At 42.1% G+C, this 20,221-nt stretch overlaps 3 protein-coding genes across 7 annotated transcripts in view; 1 reads left to right on the plus strand and 2 right to left on the minus strand.

The window, feature by feature from the left end:
- LOC143215347 (thyrotroph embryonic factor) overlaps positions 1-15,338 on the minus strand; it is a 104,879-nt gene extending 89,541 nt beyond the window's left edge. For all 4 annotated transcript variants that reach the window (XM_076437429.1, XM_076437428.1, XM_076437427.1 and 1 more), the window contains exon 1: positions 222-15,338. In XM_076437429.1, the coding sequence (XP_076293544.1) occupies positions 222-588 (367 nt within the window). In that variant the 5' untranslated portion in view covers positions 589-15,338. The remainder of the gene's footprint in view (positions 1-221) is intronic.
- The window catches only part of LOC143215346 (uncharacterized), a 106,708-nt gene that overhangs the window by 51,130 nt on the left and 35,357 nt on the right, over positions 1-20,221 (minus strand). The gene's annotated exons all lie outside the window — the stretch shown is intronic.
- On the plus strand, positions 15,382-17,200 carry LOC143215349 (uncharacterized). Of its 2 annotated transcripts, XM_076437434.1 has the most exons (3): positions 15,382-15,651; positions 16,057-16,295; positions 16,698-17,196. In XM_076437434.1, exons 2-3 carry the CDS (start codon positions 16,093-16,095, stop codon positions 17,059-17,061), a joined length of 567 nt encoding a protein of 188 aa, XP_076293549.1. In that variant the 5' UTR covers positions 15,382-15,651; positions 16,057-16,092; the 3' UTR covers positions 17,062-17,196. The 2 variants fall into 2 exon arrangements, with proteins under 2 accessions (XP_076293549.1, XP_076293550.1); XM_076437435.1 differs by lacking the exon at positions 15,382-15,651 and having other exon boundaries at positions 15,992-16,295; positions 16,698-17,200.

Raw genomic sequence — 20,221 nt, forward strand, 5'->3', positions numbered from 1 at the left:
AATCTAACGATTCTCTTCAGGATCATCGATAAAATGAATTTATCGAATCTAACGATTCTCTTCAGCATCATTGTATAAAATGAATTCATCGGATCTAACGATTCTCTTCAGAATCGTCGCACAAAATGAACTTAATAAAATTGTTTGCATATGATGTAGCGATTCAGGATCATCGTGTGTAACGATAAACAATCGTCGAAGTGGAAATCAGTACGGGATACCTGGTCGGTCGTAAGGAGCGGCTCTCCTCGGTGCATTCTGTCCTCTAGCAGGATGGAACTGTTGTTGCTGGTGCAGTGGCGGTGTCTGGGAAGGTTGCAACTGAAGATGATACTGCTGAGAGGTTGGATAGTGACCGGAAGTGTTTGCGGTAGACGCCGCCAGCGATTGTTGCTGGTACTGGCTTGCCTGGTACTGATTGAGATGACTCGGATGGTGAAAATGGGAATGAGGCTGAGGATGAGCGTGGGACGGTGGAGGAGGGTGTTGATGGGGGTGAGTATAAGGACCGCACCAGGTGTAATACTGCTGCCAGGACGAGGCAGCGTCCACGCTTGCCATACCATCACCTCCTTCTTCGCTCCCCATTCGGAATTACTTCAGGGTCTCCTTCTTCGATCTTTCAGTTTTTCTTTGCTCCGTGCACCAGCAGCAGTACACTGTTCGTTCGATCGTTCACCGAGAGCGTTAGCTACCCCCTCAGGGGTCCTCACTCGTAGGACACATTGCAGGTTTAAATTTATACACTTCGCAGTTTCCCGGGAACACACTTGTTTTGTTTTTAAGGGATGAACAGAGTCAGAGTTCTTCACCTGGAAATCTTTACCGGAAGATCTAGGTGATTATCGTTTCGCGAATGTTTAACACTTCGCGGAGGACATAACAATTGGCGAATGTTTACAGTCTTTGGAATTTGAAGAATTTTTTAAAGAGCGATTCTACCATGGTTGTTTGTAGCAGCGAGAATTGAATGTCGTGACGGAGGAATCTTGATCAATATCGAGATAGAAAAATCGAAAACCAAAAAATCTTTTGCCTCGTCTTTAAGTAACTGTTTCATTTCTAACGTATTCAAAACTTTCTACGATCGGTACGAATGCAAAGAAGCGATCCCCTATCTTGTTTTTTGCAAAATTTGACGAAGCACGAGTCTAGCCGAATGTGAATACTGTTCTATCTGTAAAATATACTGATTAATCGACGTGGAAAGTGTTCCGGAGAGAATAAGAAGAGTCTAAGAGTAGCCGCGAAGTTCGCTTTGAGAATGGCGGTGCATTGCTGCCTCCGCCCAGCAGATTGCAGACTCGCAGGACATTATGTTAGTTATAATTGAAGCGTGTTGCCGAGAAACGGGCACGACACGCGAGGCCGCGAGTCGCCGAGAAACCGCGCGATCGCGAGCGGCGGCGGTGTTCTCTCTCTCTCTCGCTCGCCGCGAATCTCAAAGTTTTTCCCGAAAGGAATCGAGCAGCAGAAAACAATGCCCGGCGAACGTAAACGCACGTAACACCGTGGTAATTCCCCGTTGCCCACGCCACTTCCATAAACGCGAGACCATCAATTTTTCATGTCGATGGGCTGGCGGAGATTCCGATCGATGCTGAATTTAAATACGACGAGCACACATATGTATACTGTACACACTTTTGCCGACACATTACGAGAGGGAAACATGGCCGACGAGAGCTGCGTTCTTCGCGAGACCCACAGAAAAATGATGGGGACGGTTCAATAGTCATTCGCTACCTGATAGCTCGTAGCGTCGACTATGAAAATCCTCGCGTGCTAAAATGCGAACAGACCTTTCTGGTTAACTTGTTACTCGACGGGTCGCGTTTCGGCCGACACTGGTTCCACCACTCTTTTCAACGAAATTTAGCATTGTCTTTGGGGCCGGTTGCCAAATCAGTCGTCAAGTGGATCGTGTATTTGATAGTGGAGGGTGGAGAAATTTTTAATTCGCGTCCAAAGCTATGCAGAGAATGTAGTCTAAAAGATACCTGAATGGGGATGAAATTGTGAAATTTACAAAAACAATTCGTTGCTCCATGTGGCAATGAAAATTAGTGTATGCGTACAGTGGATCGTGTATTTAATGGTGGAGAGTGGACAAATTTTTAATTTGTGTAAATCCAGGTGATATTTCTCAATGTCAAAAATCAGATCACCACTTCAAAGACAATGGACCACAACAGCAATAAATCCGGGTGGTATTCCTCAATATTTCTCGAATGAATTCGAAACCCGGTGGAACGGTGGTCGACGTGTAACGGGACCCGTGCGTGTCCAGGGTAGGTGCGTATGAGGATGGAACGCGTCGTCGAGCCGAACCAACAAACGAGCCCCTCCACCCCCGCAGGTGTGATTCCTTAATGCGGACAAGGGGGTAGAGTTAGCCCGAAAGTTGCGCTCTCGTACCCGCTCCGTACACGCCACGCGCGTGTATTATTGTATGTATATCGAACGTCGAAACGCGAAACGCGCGGCGGAAGGATGTCGCGCGCGTAGAGCCTGAAGAGGCTCGAGGATGACTGAGAGGAACAAGTCTCCTCTCCTCCGCCTCGAGCGAAAGAGGGTTGAAAGCACGAGGCCGGACGAGTGAGCGGCAGGGGATGCGAGTCTACGCGGTCCACGTGCACCCGGTGGCACGTTCCCCGGTCACGTGGACCAAAGCTGCACCCCACTCGACGACAAGACGCATTCGTCCCCGGACGATACCGTCGCGTCGTTCCAGTTTGTTTCACCGTTTACAGCCACCGTTGCCGCACTGGGCCAGAATCGCAAAAACCTCCAGGAAATTTGTTTACGGAGCACCGAACGTGAATATTTTTTATTACTTTATCAAAATAACGAGGATATGTCCACTCACACCTTCAACTTTTTTGCGTGAAAAAGGACTAGGGTACAAAAAAATTATTAGTTATCGTATCAGAGTATTTTACATTATTTTTAAAAATAACGACGATATATCTGCTCACACCTTCAGCTTTTTTGCGTGAAAAAGGACTAGGGCGCAAAAAAATTATTAGTTATCGCACTACAGTATTTTACATTACTTTATAAAAATAACGAGGATATATCTGCTCACACCTTTAGGTTTTTTGCGTGAAGAAGGACTAGGGTGCAAAAAAAATTATTAGTTATCGCACCAGAGTATTTTACATTATTTTTAAAAATAACGAGGATATGTCCACTCACACCTTCAGCTTTTTTGCGTGAAAAAGGACTAGGGTGCAAAAAAATTAATAGTTACCGCACCAGAGTATTTTACATTATTTTTAAAAATAACGTGAGGATATATCTGCTCACACCTTTAGGTTTTTTGCGCGAAAAAGGTCTAGAGTGCAAAAAAGTTATTAGTTATCTCGCACCAGAGTATTTTACATTACTTTATGAAAATAAGGAGGATATGTCTACCCGCATTTCAGCTTTTTTTACGTGAAAAAGTATTGAGGTGCAAAGAAATGATTAGTTATTTCCACCTCAACTCAGTTACGAATATGATTTGAAAGCGTTGTCTAGATTGTGTAGAGTAATGGAGAAGCGTTACAAACCGTCGTGAACAATTCTATACAACAATTACAAATTCACGGAATGCTAGATCGAGAACGGTTCTTACATGACACCATTAGTATCGAAGATATTCTCACTATGCACCCTATATGTATACATAGCTCCAATAATAATGCTGGATCTTCCTCAAGCTAATTACAGCCAGCCTCTGAATAAATTTCAACCCCTTCGAGCTTTTAATTAACTCAAATCACTAACTGCAATTGATTGAGTCGTGTATGAGACTGTATCGAGTTTATAATCGCAACCACCAACAATACTCGACAGCACCGAAATTATTCCCTGGTCGAAATCAATGTTTACTGTACTTTCCTCGTTAAAGACGTGAACCGCGGATGTCGGACTATTAATTAGCGTGTCACGTTGTCCTCGCTGCAATGAATAATGCATCCTAAAATTAATCATCGACTAATTGATACTCGGACTCTCGAGAGGGTGACGACGGCTGTTTTAATGGGACGCCCGGCGATACCCAATTTAAAAACACTTCGATGAATGGACCGTACTTCCTCGATACGATTCTGACGAATATTCTCGATGGGATCTCGGGTTTGACCGAAATCCCCTCGGAATTATATTCGACGCACCCCCAACTTGAAATCAGAAAAAACTGCATCATTCATTCAATTAAATTATTATTTACTAGCGATCGCCCAAAAAGTTGGAAAGCATTGAACACTGAAAATGTCCTTGTTTCATTTCTATCTTGTTACAATTTTTAAGGAAAGAGGAAAATTTGTATTCGCAAGAGCTTGTAATGTATGAGAAAAAATTGCGAAATATCATAAGAAACATGAAGGTGCCTATATGTATAAGAAAAAATGCAAGACTTCAAAAGAAGAGTATAAGAAAATGGTATTCGGAATTGTTTGGAGAGTAGAGGGGACCGACTTGGGAAGCAAAGAGTTTGGTCCGTGATAGGAAGCGTGGACACCCAGATGAGGAAAAGAGACAAGGGGCAAGGAGTACGTTGACCTGAATTGACCTGACCTGCGACAAGCCAACGTGTTCGACGATAAACTGTCGTATATCAAAGTAATCTCATGCGCGGATCATTCGGACTGCATGTATACAGTCGTGCGACGAACACCGCGACCGGCGGCGGGACATGTTACGCAGCGATCGGTGCTTTTTTCCACGCTATAAGCGTCCGCGTAATGCGGTACTTCATTTATCCTGGTTAATCTTACATGTACCATTAATAAAACATCCTTGTTTAAACCGCGGAACACATGGCTTCGACTACCCGTACACCTCGTCACCTTCTACCCCAGATTCACCTGACCCTGTGAACGTTCGCGAATACAGCTTGTCGAACAGGTAAGAATATCCAACCGTGGCGTCAAAAAAATAGTCTGTGATTTTCAATTTATTACCAGGCTTATATTAACTTGCCGTATTGTTGTTGTATGCTTCAAATCTTGTAATCGAATTTTAATTACGAATTTTGTATACACACTTGCTTCTGATAACAATAAAAGTAGAAAATAAAATATGTAAAAAAACTTTTTAAAAACCACGCTTATATTAGAATGCACTAAGAAAGAGAAAATAACTTTTTTCCTGGTTCTCCATAAAATACCGAATCCAGTTAAATGATTAATTATACTTTTCCCCAAAATTTTAAGCAATTAGAACCACATTTTGGTTAGAAATGGCCAGAAATTTGGATAGACACATTTTTGTTATTTTCATAAAGTGATACGAAATAGGGTAAACTGTACAATGATTGACACCCTAATCCAAAATCGTAGTAAAAATCTTTTTATCTTTTTTTGAAATGTTTAAACGAGCTGAACTCTCTATTATTATAAGCTAATAGAGATTTTTCAGCAAAATCAAACAGTTTTACGAGTCATAAATCTTTCGTTATAAAATATATTTAGTGAATAACAATCGTAAGTCGAATAGTACAGTCATGGGCACATTTGCTACCAGTCATATGTGGAACTCTGTTATGAAAACTTACAACGTTGCTTTGAAATATGAATAAGAAGCAATAGAAAATGATTTTCTATACCAGGAAGTCTTAATATTTGCCGTTTAGATTAAAAGTGTCAGTAACTACTGCAGTGCCAGCAATAGTACCCTAGCTCCTTTTAGAAACCACCAGCAACGATAGGAGCGGTCCATTGAGTGGTCCACGCGTACCGGAAGTCGTTGTCGCGGAGCTGTCCGCGATTGCAGAAGGATGACCTCACCCGTGCGGGGTGAAGCGAATCGGCCCGGGAACGCAATTTATATTTTAATCGACCAATACAAGACCTTTATCTGTCGAACGCCAGGCGGAGCCTCGCTCATCTACCCCATCTGCGCCCCCGTTTCGTCGCATCTCGACCGAAGGAACACAGGGTTGCCGGCACGGGACACAGGCGGGGAGGGGTGGATTTGCACCCGATAGAGGGAGAGGGAAAGAGAAGAGAAACAAAAGAGCCGGAGAAAGGAAGCAACAAACAAACACAGAACCTCCGCGGGGGTAACTTGACGGACCAACCGAGAGAGAACGGCATCATTGAACCGGGTTGGGGACCAGGCTCGATTTAAATATGGAGACTGGCCGAGCGGAAAATACAGGGGTTGCGCAGGACGTTCCATCAATGTCTCGAACCGGGCTGCGATTGACTGGCAACATCGAGGATGCTACACGATAATAAGCCTCTGCTGCGATTTAGGCACGCTACGCTGATCAAATTCTGCGGATCTTCAACCTGAGACACCCCGTCGAACTCATCGCCCGGGAATTGCTGTGACGTTCAATAAAGTCTGCGATGACGTACCCTGTATACCCGTATTTTTTTATTATTTCCCGTGGTACTGTCAACCAGAGCTGGGACAATCAATTGTAATTTTAATCAAGATTGATTGATCGATGTGAACGATTTAAAAAGGTAATCGTTTAAAAATCGACGATTCGTTCAATCGATTGATGAAGTTAATCGTCGATCGTTGATTAAAAAAAGAAATCATCGAAAAATCGGAGACGGAGACTATCCAAAAATTGTAATAAGGTGGAAGAGAAAGACAGAAAACGGAGATGGAGAATTGGCAGAAATATATCTCAACAAAAACTCAGTTTACATTTTTCTCAGTATGCACACGGTTTTAATTCCGTACTTCATTTCGAAATTTCAGCAATTAATCATTAATCAATAGACTGCGGATGTTCATGCGATTTTCAATTTTTTCAGACGAATTTTAAGAAAGTGGGACCAAATAAAATCCTATTTTCATTGGCAATAGCATTTGCAGATCCAAGATAAACAATAATCGTACTAAATTCTGTCGAATTTGACACTCCAGCATTTTTTCTAAGTTTTCAGAAGTCATAAATGCATAAAGATCCGCAGTCTATTAATTAATTATCCGATTAACGATTAGAATTGAAAAGAATGTAATCGACAACCGCAATTAACGACTAAAGTAGGAGTTGAATTGTTAATTGCGACTAACGATTGAAGTAGTAATTTACTTGTCAGTCGTTGATTAAATTTTTGCCCAACTCTGCTGTCAACCCTCCTGTTAATTCGTTCATTTCTATCGAAACCGCGTTAACCCTTCAGGAATAAGAGATTCTCGAGACCTTCACCGATCAATTTTGATCATTTTAACGTTCCAAGGTGTTGATTAGTTATGGTTATGATAGTTCAGCACGAGCGACCGAACGAATTTTGAAACGGCCAGCGCGCTAATGGCGGCCGAGCGGAGATTTCAGCGTTTACGCAACCGCAAACAAGATAATATCGTTACTTAATACGGTCTGTTTTATTGCGAACGAGTACGGGGATCGCCAGTGGTTTCTTGCTCGCGATCGGAAACGAGCTAGCTAGCCGATCCCAACGTGCAGAAGAGTATCGAGTGCAGGGATCAAGATAATACGATGCACCGAGGAGATTCTTTATGCGATTGTTAGTGCGCGCGCGCGCTCGCGTTCAGTCTCGGATCGAGCTGAAGGAAAATTGATTTCGTCGGATGAAAAGGTTCGCCGAGATATAAAAACCACGATAGCGTTTGTTCGACTTATTGTTCCATTGTGCTCGACTAATTTGCATACATCATATATGCATAAAGTCTACGGTCTAATGGCTGGTTTTCAGACGTTCTAGGAAAACTACTTTATAGGCTATTTCCACAGGCAACTGAGCGTAATGGTTTATTAAGCGTCGTCTAGATAATCGTCTTCGCGATAGCAGCTTTATAAATTGAATGAGAAAATGTTTATCGAGACGCGCTGGATGATACTGACTGATTCTAGGTCGCAAGGACACTCGAATTGGATTTTTAAAAGGATTTAGTTCACTGAAATTTTCTGGCGGCTGCACTTTGTGAAAATGTGGGTATTTCTATCAATGAAGGAATAAATAAATCAAGGAAGCAAATGAACGAATAAAGAAATCAGGCAGTGAGGGAACGAAGGAAGAAATAAATGAAGGAATCGGAGAACAAAATCGAGGAATCAAATAAGCGACTTTTCAGGTAGCGATTTTCCTTCGCGTGAAAAGTGCAAACGAATTACTATGACGTCTACCGTCGACCTAGTGAGAGGGTTAAACGATACTTTGCTCTTTCTCGGAGCGTTTCCTGATTTTTTTGCCCCGATGGTGACTCGAGTTAATGTAGGGCCACAGTGTCCGCCAGTGAAGTTGCGCAACACAGCTCTTGGAAGGCGACTAATAAGCAGGTAGTTCCGTTTGTACACGCTTTGCATTTAATAGTTCCCCGGTCTCCACCCCATCGAGCCACCACCATCTCTCGGCATCACCATCACCAGCACCGTGTCTCCCATCATCGACACAACATCAACAGCACCACCAGTAGCAGAGCACCCTCTCCGGACGCGATTACCATCGAGCGCCGGTGTTCACGTGGCGGGACACGTGAGCCCGACACGTGGGAGTCCCGCTCACGATATCGAACCATCCGGCGCCCGAGATATTTCCGAGCATTCCAGATACAGAGGTCGCGTTTCATTTATATGCCGCATCTTCAATTTTACATAATGCGGAAAGAGGGATCGCTGGACCAACGATCTCCTTCGACGTCGCACACTGGGCCAACACGCCATTGTTTAGAAAAATCTTATGGGTTCAATTAAAAAAATTAGGATGTACAAAGTACATCAAAAAATGAAACAGCAGTGACTATAACAAATTGACTTTTCACTTGTAAGTTCGATTAAAAAATTGATTGGGATCTACGAAGTACAGAAAAAAAAATAAAACAGCTGTGACTATAACAAATATTGACTTTTCATTTGCAAGTTCGATTAAAAAATTGATTGGGATCTACGAAATACAGAAAAAAAAATAAAACAGCAGTAAAAAATATTGACTTTTCACTTGCAAGTTGGATTAAACAATTGATTGGGATCTACGAAGTACAGAAAAAGATAAAACAGAGCAGTGAGTATAATAAACCTGAACCCCTTCCAGTTGAGAACTTAATTTAAAAATTGATTAGATTTCTTGAGGGAGCGTTTCACACTCGACAAATTACTCACGGAAACATTTTTATAGCATCAACAATTATGAAAGAAGAGCCTAGCGTCAAAAAATTGAATGGCTATCGTCAATCCTAGAATTGTGAAATAGATTCATGTGTATTTAATAAATAGCTAAAAATTTAATCATGATATGAGAACGACGCAGCTTCGTTACCCGAACAAAGACAGATTAAAGATTTCCCTCGTCCTCCGGATCGTTCTGCTAACCCGCCTCATTAATTGGCATGGATTCTATAAATGCTGCGCGTTCATCCCGTGCACCGTGGTATTTAACGGGGAATGGAAAAATGCCTTGTGAACGCCGCAAGGACGTCGGACACGGTGCGCATTACAATGCTGCCTAATGCACGTGATACTTTCCCACGTGATTAATCACGGACAAAGCAGCCGACGAAAAAGAGGAAAAAAATACTCAAAACCCCGAGACGCTTGCAAACCATTTCCTTCGTCGCACCATTTGAATGAAGTCCGATCACTGACTTCTTACGTGAAGTTCGAACTTGAAGTCTCGAGACCTTCCTTCGGAAGTTAATTGCTGGGAGAAATTCTTCTTGAAGATTCAGCATAATTTATTGCGATGTGCACATACACGAATGCTGTAACAGCCAACTAAATGGAGATGCTAATTGTTATATTGACTTTTGTATTTTTGTGGCGTCCATTTTTTTGGTACTGGTTTTGAGGTGTGAACAGTTTCAAATTTAAACTTTAATTATTAAATTAAGTAATAATAAATTATCAATTTAATAATAAATTATCAATTTATTATTAATAAAATACGAGTACTGTCCACGGTCTTTATTTTAATATTTATTCTCGCAAAAATACAATCGATAAAAAGAAGATTGTCGTTCGGTTTTTTGAGTTAATGACGCACGTATTAATTTTTTATTGTCGTGATTGTTGAGGTGGTTTCTTGCGGGCAAATTTAAGGGACACTTCTGCGCGAAAGTCGGGAACGAAAAGCCGGCTAAAAATGGCTCGAGCGGTTAGGTGAGTCGTGATTTTCTCGTTTTTCTGAATCTACGTAGAAGACTCTCCGGTGCGCCGGACGTGCCGGCTACGAAGGTCGGTCTCCGGACGTGACATCACTGGCAATCAGTTTTTCAGACACGTGAGAAAACAATTGTTCCTTACAATGCCGTAATAAAATGGTACACTACCGAGATCAATTTAATTGAGCTTCTCCGTGCGTGCCGCAGCTGGACGAGCACACGATCGCCAAGATACAAATACCAACACACTGAACACGCTCGGATCCAAATTTTTCTAGCCCACAACACAACAACCACATTTAGCCTAAACGTTGTTAAATGCAACGTTCAGAATAATTCAATGAAATGATGAAAATTACAGAGGCCTCGGCGCAATCGACTGTAATATCGGTGCAATTGTTTGAGAAAAACGAGAATGATACTGCATTTTCCAGTTTTAATTACGCAAATTAAGAAAACGCTATTGGAAGCATGTATTATTGTCTTTAAGGACACTATTTCAATGTAAAATACTGTTGTGATGTATTAATGAGATGATCGTTTGAGAATTGCTTTTGGTAAGAAATTTTTGTCAATTTTATCTATATAAGAAAAATTGATAAAAGCTTCAATGCATACTAAATATATTAAAGAATAGGCAAGCAGTATATTCATATTATAGCATAGGCAAAGATCATGAAAGTGATGAGTTTCTTCGTGCAGACCACAATGTTCAAACGTTCAAATCTATTACAAGCCACAAATTGATAAAGTGTTATTAAATACCAGACCGCACGCCTCGCATTTATTACGAATTTATTGCATGCGCGAAAATTTCGAAATAGTAGAGAGAACAATTCCACAATTAACGTCTTCTGAAATTTCATTTAATAAATTAAGCCTAAAAATTTTTCTGTCCACACTTTTGAATCAGTTCGATCCAAAATCTTTTAATATTCAACCGAAGTGAAACTAAATTAAAAATCTGTTTTTGAGAAATTCAATTTGATCGTCAATTAGAAATTGGAGTAATTTGACAGACGCGTTCGATCAAAGATTGTTAAACGAAACATGCACCCGTGGGTTTCCAGTGGCGCAGAGTACAGCTCGCCGGAAGGTTTGCAAGATAATTAACCGCACCGAAAGCTTTTACTAACCGAGTAACACGGTGGATAGTAAATTCTGGAGGCATGGCCTTGCGGATTGCAAACATCGCCGCTGGAACTCGTGCCGATCTCGTCGTCGGCGTGGTTGCGTAAGCGTTAGGCATCTCATTCAATCGGGTTTTCTAAGTGTTACATCTGAGTCACCCTCTCACTGTGATTTATCGCGAACGAGCTTTCGCAAATTGCGTGAAAACCATCCGGCACAGGTATTCAGGAATTTAGAGGGTCATTGGAACCTGCTTGCTTCAATTTTAAATCGCACAAGACCAAGCGCCTTGGAAACATTATCAATTCATGAACGGATTGTTCTATCTGTATGCAAAATAAAAAATAGAAAGTTCTTCACTAATCACGTCTGAAATAACAATTGTTGATGGCAATGTATAACTCCCTTAATTACAAAGGAGGATTTTGGAAGAAGAAAATTCATAATTGAAGCTGTGAGCTTCAATTTAAAGAGTTAAAGTTAAAGAGCGATGATCCAAGTGGCTTGAACAAATGCAACCGATCTCGAGCACGCGGCGGCGAGCGGATCGAACAGGTTCGGTGCGGAAGCGATTCGTGAGGAATCACTGTGATTACTCGCCGGATGCGAATTATTCGTAGAATTCGCGGAGCTGGCCCGGAGGGAATCGGCTGGCAAAGATGGCGGATTTTCTCCGCTGTCCGTTGACGCGTTTTAAAAGGCCAGTAGGCTGACGATCTTACGCGCGTATACCTCGCACCAAACGAATCGTGAAGCTGCGCGCCTTTCGCTTCCGGTTCACCGATCTCTCCACATTCGTTAAGCCCGCGTTCTCTGGTCCCGACATTTATGCGACCACTTTCGCTCCGGGTTCGACACCGTTCGAATCGGCCGACTGTTTTCTCCCTCCGAATTAACCCCTTCACACGCGAATTGTTATCCCACTGCTGAAATCCACATTTTAAACTGCGGATCTTCATGCGAAATACAAGTTTTCTTTATCAATTGCAAGAGACAGGAATCATGTAGACGTTTCTTTATCTCATCAATAATTTTAGTAAGCTCAAAATAACTTTCAAGGTAAATAAAGAGAGCACGTACTTATTAAAATATATTTTCTACTTGACTTTGCAATCGACGTTAATTATTTCTGATGTTAGAAATATTGATTGAATTGGAATTTTCCCAATTGGGGATGACTCAGAAAAGATTAATATTAGTTTCAAGCTCACAACCGCAACAACCGAGGCGCCATATTTAATGGCGATCGACAACAATGCCGCGGACCCGACGAATTCATTCGCGTTCCGCCGAATGCCACTTTAAACATCTATAATACCCATTAAGCTTAATACGGCAATTCCTGCGACGAGGCTAGGCAATTTCGAATCATTTCGACGATCAGTTTATGCAGGAACTCGCGTTACCCGGCCAACAATAAACAACTCGAACGCGGATCTCGCAATGGATGAATGCGCTGTGTCCGGTGCACGGCCTTGCGCGCTCGCGAACCTTTTCATTTCGCTAGTTTATTTTACGGGCACGACAAAAATTACGAGCCTATCTGATTCTCCAGTCCCCCCACAAACCTTCCCTTTTTAGGTATTTTGTTCCACGCTATTTCATTATCTAATTATTTGAACATTTCGGTGGTCCTTTAACTTTTCACTTGTTTTTACATGGATATTACATACAAATTTTGGAATTCTTCTGGATAAATTCTAAAGTTTCGGCAGAAAAATATTTTTGTTTATGTTAAAGAAGATTAATAATGTCGCAGTATATTTTCAGAATCATGTTGTCCCTGATTTGTTAGGAAATTTAGTAATCAACATACTGAATAAACGAAAATAAATGTAGATGATAAGCAACTACCTTTTAGAAAAAGGTTTTTTAGTGTCTCAAACTGCGTCAAAAAGTAAAAACCAAGCGTGAAAGTGAATCGACATAAAAATGTCTAAAATATAATGACACATTAGATAAACAAAATATAATTTTTTTTTACACGATTTTGTTCCTCTTTTAATGGTTGAAATTGAAAGTGTAAGAATGGAAAAAATAAAACGATGTGTAAGCCATAAAGAAATGGTAACATATGGCGATTTGGAGATCAACTGATCGTTCGAAGGAAAATTTCGGTTGGAGGAGCGAATTCGTGTTTTTCCTTGGTCGATCACTCGATACACCGATGGTAAGTTCCCGATGGTGCTATGAAATTCCATGAACCCGTGCCAGATGCCAGTAGAGTCCGACTTCGTTCGTGCTGCTCTCTGCAGGAGATCCGGCCAACGTTCTGAACAGCTCCTTATCAGAATTTCTATTGCATTGACCACACTTCTTCTTTCGAGTGCTAGATTTCACAGATAATCCCTGGCGTCAAGCGGCACTTCGTTTAACAACTTGATTACTACCTAACTTTTTCCCTATTACGATTCCAGACTGATAAAGTGCGTCTCTTTACTGCGACTCGCGAGCTGCTTCGCTTCAAACTGACGCCAATCTTGAAAATGCGCCGTAGATTTCGAAAACTCCGACGGAGCGACGGCACAAACCACAATAAATATGAATCTTCAGTTCTAACAGATGATTAAATTATCCGAAAAATGTACAATAAATGACTTTCTTTTTAGAAACTGATCTCTACTAATTTTTAAATCTTTTAATTCCCATTGAAGCAAACCATAATTATGGTTATTAGGCAATCTGCGACCGAGCGAGGAATTTTTCGCTGAGATTGTCACTGAACCGAACGAATTCCCATTAGAGCTACATTATATAATTATTTAACCGCTCCTAAAAAAAAATTGAAAAATTCAGGGCTCGGTAAATACGATAATTAGCCGGTCGGCGAGAAAACGAGAAATTTCTCTAGCCGGCGCGGCGTGTCTCTGTTCGGTCAATTTACCGCGTTTAGATAATGCATATTTTCGCCTGAATACATTACCGTGTAATTTAGCGTGTCGATATTACACGATAAGGCGAAATAAATGTCACGCGTGCAGGCTCTCCGACCCGTTGAAGGGACCGTTTAGCGAATTTATCTCACGCATTGATCGACGCAGTAAATCGTTTTGAGCAAACATCGTCGCCGGCACCGCGTCTCAATTATAATAATTTATTGCGAGCCGATCAACGGGAACTCGGCAGGGTATCATTTTTCCGTCGATCCTGCGGAGATAGCTGCCGGACGATTATGACAATCTATATCCACCCCGAGGCCGGTAATCTGTAATTACTTATCTACAACTCTGGGGGCAAGTAATTAAACAGCTTTTGCCAACGAATAATTACCATTACTAGAATATACACGTTATTAGCTTTGCTCAATTATCAATATTCCTTCACAGACAGCAATGCAGTTTCGTAGGCCTCCGTTGTCTCGCTCATGTTTATGCAAATCTCATTCTCTTCGAGGAATTTTATGAAAATCCCGGTCGACACGATAATTTATATTTTTACCGTTCGATTGCTCAAGAAAAAGAATTTATTGCACCGTCGATTTTAATTATTGTTTCTGCAGGTTGTTTGTTTCTAACACAAGAACCAGATTTTTCTTCGATTCGAAATTGTCGGAGAAAAGGAGATCGACTCCGAGCACGTAAATAAATAAATAACATCAGCCATAGAAAGACTGAAATGCAGATATCGAACCGCGACGAATTTTTCGAGAATCGCGGTCGATCGTCGAAGAAGAAGATCGCCGGGCCGGTATCGAGCCGGTTTCACTTTTCCCGGTTTGGCGGGCCGATAATTCAAACGGCAATTTTTCGGGCCGGTTCTCTAATTACGGACTGAATTTGCAAGTCAAACAGCCGGAAGAGTACTATATTTACGAAGGCATGAGAAAACAGCCTCGGTGACGACACTGTTTAAAGGTCTGTCGTTCTCTCCTGGCGCTATTCGCCGCCGTTTTATTTCTGCTTGCCGGACAGCGGTAGACGGAAACGGACCGAGAGAAAGATCAGTCGAAACGCAGAGGGCGAGAGGCAGGGGAAAAACGGGAAAAGTATAGATTCAGAAATAGATCGAAATCCGGCGATTTTTTTCCGCTGGATCGCAGCCAGTAATAAGACGAAGAGCACACCTCGAATCTCGTTTCCGATCGATCTCGTCAAACGAAAAATTGCACGTCGCGGAAATGAAAATCGTCGCCCGGCGACCGATTCGTCAGATGTCTAATCGCGAAATTATCAATCAACAGATTCGGTGGTCCCTGGTCCCTGGACGACGATTCCCACGATCCGGCCGACGGGAATTATGCGAAAATTTTGCCCGAATGGAATCGGTCTCCTTCCGCGATATTTTTGATATTGTTTAGAAGCAAATTTACCGTGTGGAGTTTTTCGAGGAAGATTTTTCGGAGGAGAGTCCCTGATGGAAAATTTCTGAATTCTCAGAGGATCGAAGGGACGAATAAATTAATGACAAATGAGATCGAAGCTACACGGAGATCGAGTCTCGGTATTTCTAAATGTAAGCGACGATAAACATTTTTATTCGATTACGTCTCTATTTCCAGTTATTTTATTTTAAATTCTTATAAATTCATTTATAAATCGGCCAAGTGCACGGAAAACGGTGGAGGTTATTTTCGACAGGAGAATTTATTTTTATTTTGTTATTTGATAGTTTTGTAACCCTCTCTTGCGTCTTGTACGTCCTAACAAAAACTTCGGTTCGCCAATAAACTATAATAAATATTGACTTTCAAGTTCGATTGAAAAATCGGGTCCGTCGCGACGAAGTGTTAATCTTCCCGTTTAAGATTCGAGAATAAAATAAAATCGAAAAGGAGGGTGCGAGGTAAAAGCAGTTAGGAAACTATGTTGCATTTTTGTTTAGCGTCGGAGTAATTAAGACCTTGTTCTGTGTTAACAGTTTCGTTTCATATATGATTCATCGTGAAAGTGAACGATGGCCGCGAGAAAACCTCAAAAAATCGAGTCCCAAGTAGTCGAGGCTATACGAAGGCTGCAGTCTGTTCAAGGATCGACTCCTCGAGAGATCAGCAGCTACATCTCCCAGGAATATGATCTGCCGAGCACGGAGATTAGGCGACAAGTTCAGGTCGCCTTGAAGCGAGGCGTCGCTTATGGAATTTTGCAAAAACTGAAGGGGTAAGTTTACTTCGAACGACCTCAGAAATCACCCCTTTCGAGGAGGAACAACATTTTTGTGATACTCTGTATGCATCTCTAATGCATAGTTGAATTTCCTTAATTTTTTATCATCCTTCCTAAGGGTGCTACACCTACAACCTAGATTTCCTCTGGAACCACTTCATGACGATTTAAAATAAAGTCACGCTTTTAGAGAAGCTACACCTACTTCATAATAATTTAAGATAAATTTGTCCAGCTTTTAGGGGATGCTACACCCACAACCTAGGCTTCTTCAAGAACCACTTGCTGATAATTTAAGAAAAATTTGTCCTGCTTTTAGGGGATGCTAGACCCACAACCTAGACTTCTTCAAGAACCACTTGCTGATAATTTAAGAAAAATTTGTCCTGCTTTTAGGGGATGCTACACCTACAACCTAGACTTCCTGGAAAGACACCCGCTGTCGGTAGCGGACAACGGCGTGGAAGCCCCGTCTCACCGTCACAGAGGCAGAAGGAGGAGGAGGAGGAGTTCGCGAAGACGAAGATCTGGCAGAAGGAGGGGTCGCCGATCTAGGCGTCGCCGATCAGGCAGAAGGAGGTCCCGTCGAAGACGTAGCAGGCGAAGAAGGAGGGCGGATGTGCCGCAGGACATCGACACGCTGGACGTGAACACAGTGGCCAAACAACCAAAGAGAAGCAACAGCGTCCTGAGAAATGAGAGCCCACAAAGCGGGGGGTCCAGCATTTCCGGCGCGTCCGAGGGCAAGCAAGAAGAATGATCCTCCCCAAGATACAGCGCGCGATCAATCCCGACGAGACACAGTGCAAAGATTGACGCAAGAATACACCAAAGAGACACCGGCTGGTAAAACACTCGCTCTCTCTTCTTGAGAGTCCTCTCTCCTTGAGCCATCAGGCTCTCGAAACCGTTTAGATCCATTTTCCTGTTCCACTTGTTCCATTCGCAACCAATTTTCCTCTTACGCACATACGACGCCGGCACGGCACTTTCTCAGTCATCGACTGGCTATCGATGCGAATGCACCTTTTACCTTTCCTCGCATTGTCAGATTTCGAGGAACTGCGAGTTTCCTCGTAGAACGAGCTGGTAAAATCTTCTCTTCTTATTGCAGACTGACGAAGACGCTGTTGAGGATCAGGAGAAAATTCTTGGACACGCTGTACACGATACTCATCTTCCGGATCATTTATTTATTATTATACACCGTCGTTTTGTTTTTTTTTTTTTATACGAATATATTGTGAATTTATGAGGGTTTCACGTGTAAAAACGCTGTAATCTTTCCAATGATTAAAAAGTACCAGTGCAATGCCATTCTAATTTCGCGTAGTATATTCAACAAACTGTTTTTTTAGATCTTTTATTTCGGTCGACGGTTTTCAGCTGAACGGATTTTTCGAGCCGCGAAACAAATTCGCAACAGAGAGAGACGTCCGCTCGCAGAACTCGTGGCCATCCGTCGACGATGACGGCCCTGCTGCTCACGGCCTTGTTGGCTAATGATAGTCTTGCTAATGATGCGTCCGTACACGCACACGTGTAGTTGTAACGCGTGACTATTTCACCTAGCTGCTGCTCGAGCGTGCACATTGTGGCCAGTTAGAAACAGTCTCGCGCACACACCGAACAGACAAACTTTAGACGAAATTCCTGCGAAATATTTCGCGGCAGACACAATCTTGATGGACCACTGCCAAATATTGTGTACAATGTAGTGCGGGTACGTTGAAAGCTCGCACTTTTTCTTCCTGAACCCTTCCGCGAACATAATCGCTCCACGGACAATCAATCATTCAAATACAAAATGTGCCTGTACGACAAACCTGAACACAATTTTTAATCATAAAACGTTTTAGAAATTGAATTTTTTAACAGCTGATTTCACACGTGTGACCTTGACGGTTTGATTTTATGAAGAAGATCCCGTGTTGCGATTTTATCTCCGAATTGGATCTATTCCCCGTGACAATTTCTGCACGCAGTTGCAGAAATCTCCTGAATCTACTGCGCGATTCAGCCATAGCGTTTTCGATAATCGCGGTTACCAGCGACACTCGAATAAGGAACGATCATTCTATCCGCGAATGAAATTGTCGACCGTATAATTGCTCGGGATAAAACACAGCCGGTTAGGAAAAACTGTGGAACAGGTAACGCTACGTTTGCACAGTATTGTGAGTCGAAGCGTGATTTACGACCGTGCGAGAGTTGATAGATTAAAGGTCCGTGCACATCGACCATCATCTGTTAACGTGATCGATCCTGAAAATACTCGGCCGATTGGCGAATCGTTTTTTACCGAACCTGCTCGATCCTTGCGAACTCGTTCTTCAATAATTACTACCGAACTTCTCGTTTTATGTGTAGATGCATCGTGAAATTAATTTATATTGGTAATCCATGTAAGAACCAACTGTATTTTATATTTTTGTCTAATGTCGCCGACTTTCATTTCACATTTTGGAAAAATGATTAAAATGAAAGATACAAATTAGTAGAAGAAGAGATTCGCATTTAGATGAGTTAATGAACGAATGATATTGAATGAAATTGTAATGAATTTATACTAGTTTCATTTTGTTTTCCATATTATTAATGTGTGGATCACGCGGATCCGTTGAAGATTTTCTGAAGCCCCTACGATGAAAAATTGATAAGTTTGCCGAATTCTTCGCGAGTACTCGATTTTTGGACTTGACACAGAGAACGCAAACTTATCTTCGGTTTTGTACAAATTGGTGTATGAAAATTGCTGTTTGCAGAAACATCTGTTTGCCGGTTCGCTCGAAAATATTTCAGTAAATAGTTCTCCGCGCAAAGGATAGTGGGAATCAACCTTAAGCCCATGTCACTGATGAAATACACAAGGACGCGATTGCGACTCTTGCATCCGCGCTCAAAGTACACCAAACGCACGGTCGTATCCGCATGATCATTTCATTCCTGGCGAGCGATGCACTGCCAAACGAGCACCCATAAAAACGCCATAAGGAAAATTACATGAAGCGAAAATAATCTCACGAAGAACTCGACAAAGTAGTAGACATTGTAGTGATATAATTGATTTATTCGAAACTGATTTTCTTAATTGTTTCTTATTTTCTCGAAATTTTAGTTGTGGCGTGTTCGAAGGATTTATATTTTATTCAAGCGGTAAAACGAATGCGTCGCATTATGATAATTCTATGCACTTTCAAAAGACAATCGAGATAGAATAGGACGGTTTATCATTGACAATGCCAGATTATGTATGCCGAAAACCATTCGATAAAGATTATGCACATTTTAATGATAAATTTCTGAGGTTATCTGACGATGTTTCTATTTTCAGTATAATCTCTCACATCAGTTCACTTCAATTCAGTAAATCTTTTGGTAAAGCTGGGTCCACGATGAAGCACAAATTAATCAAACACATCTTTACAAGTTATGTTACAAGTATAAAAACACTTTAAATAATTTCAGGAGGCAGTAGAATATTAACAAATGGTGCTGTTTGTATGTCAAAAGACCTTTCGGAATAAATGTTTGAGTTCCCCAGGTTGGCAGCCGAAGCACGAACGTTTGAATAGGTTTGAGGCGAGTAGGCGAAAGAGGGACGCAAAGGATCGGGTCACGTTGGATTATCGGGGGTAAAGGATGCACAGGTTCGACGAGTGCATCACACGGATAGACGCGGTCGAAAATAGAGGATGGGCACGTGGTTCTCGCGAACGCGCGCGCGCTGCGTTATCTCCGCGAATAGCGGCGAAACCGAAATATTCGGACGTTCGTCGTTACGCACGCTCACGTGATGCGCGCCCGGAGCCGTGCATCACGTGCCGTGCGCGTATCTCGCATGGTAAACCGAAATGCAGGTGAAATAGCGCACCGATGCACTTAGCCGAAATCTGCTTTTTCACCGTTTGGCGACCGTC

The sequence above is a fragment of the Lasioglossum baleicum genome, chromosome 13 (genome assembly GCF_051020765.1).
Source record: "Lasioglossum baleicum chromosome 13, iyLasBale1, whole genome shotgun sequence".
NCBI classification, from domain to species: domain Eukaryota; kingdom Metazoa; phylum Arthropoda; class Insecta; order Hymenoptera; family Halictidae; genus Lasioglossum; species Lasioglossum baleicum.

Coding starts and splice junctions, on each gene's coding strand:
- LOC143215349 (XM_076437434.1), top strand. CDS start 16,093: ATGGCCGCGAGAAAACCTCAAAAAATCGAGTCCCAAGTAGTCGAGGCT. Junction 16,296..16,697: donor ATTTTGCAAAAACTGAAGGG/GTAAGTTTACTT, acceptor TCCTGCTTTTAG/GGGATGCTACACCTACAACC.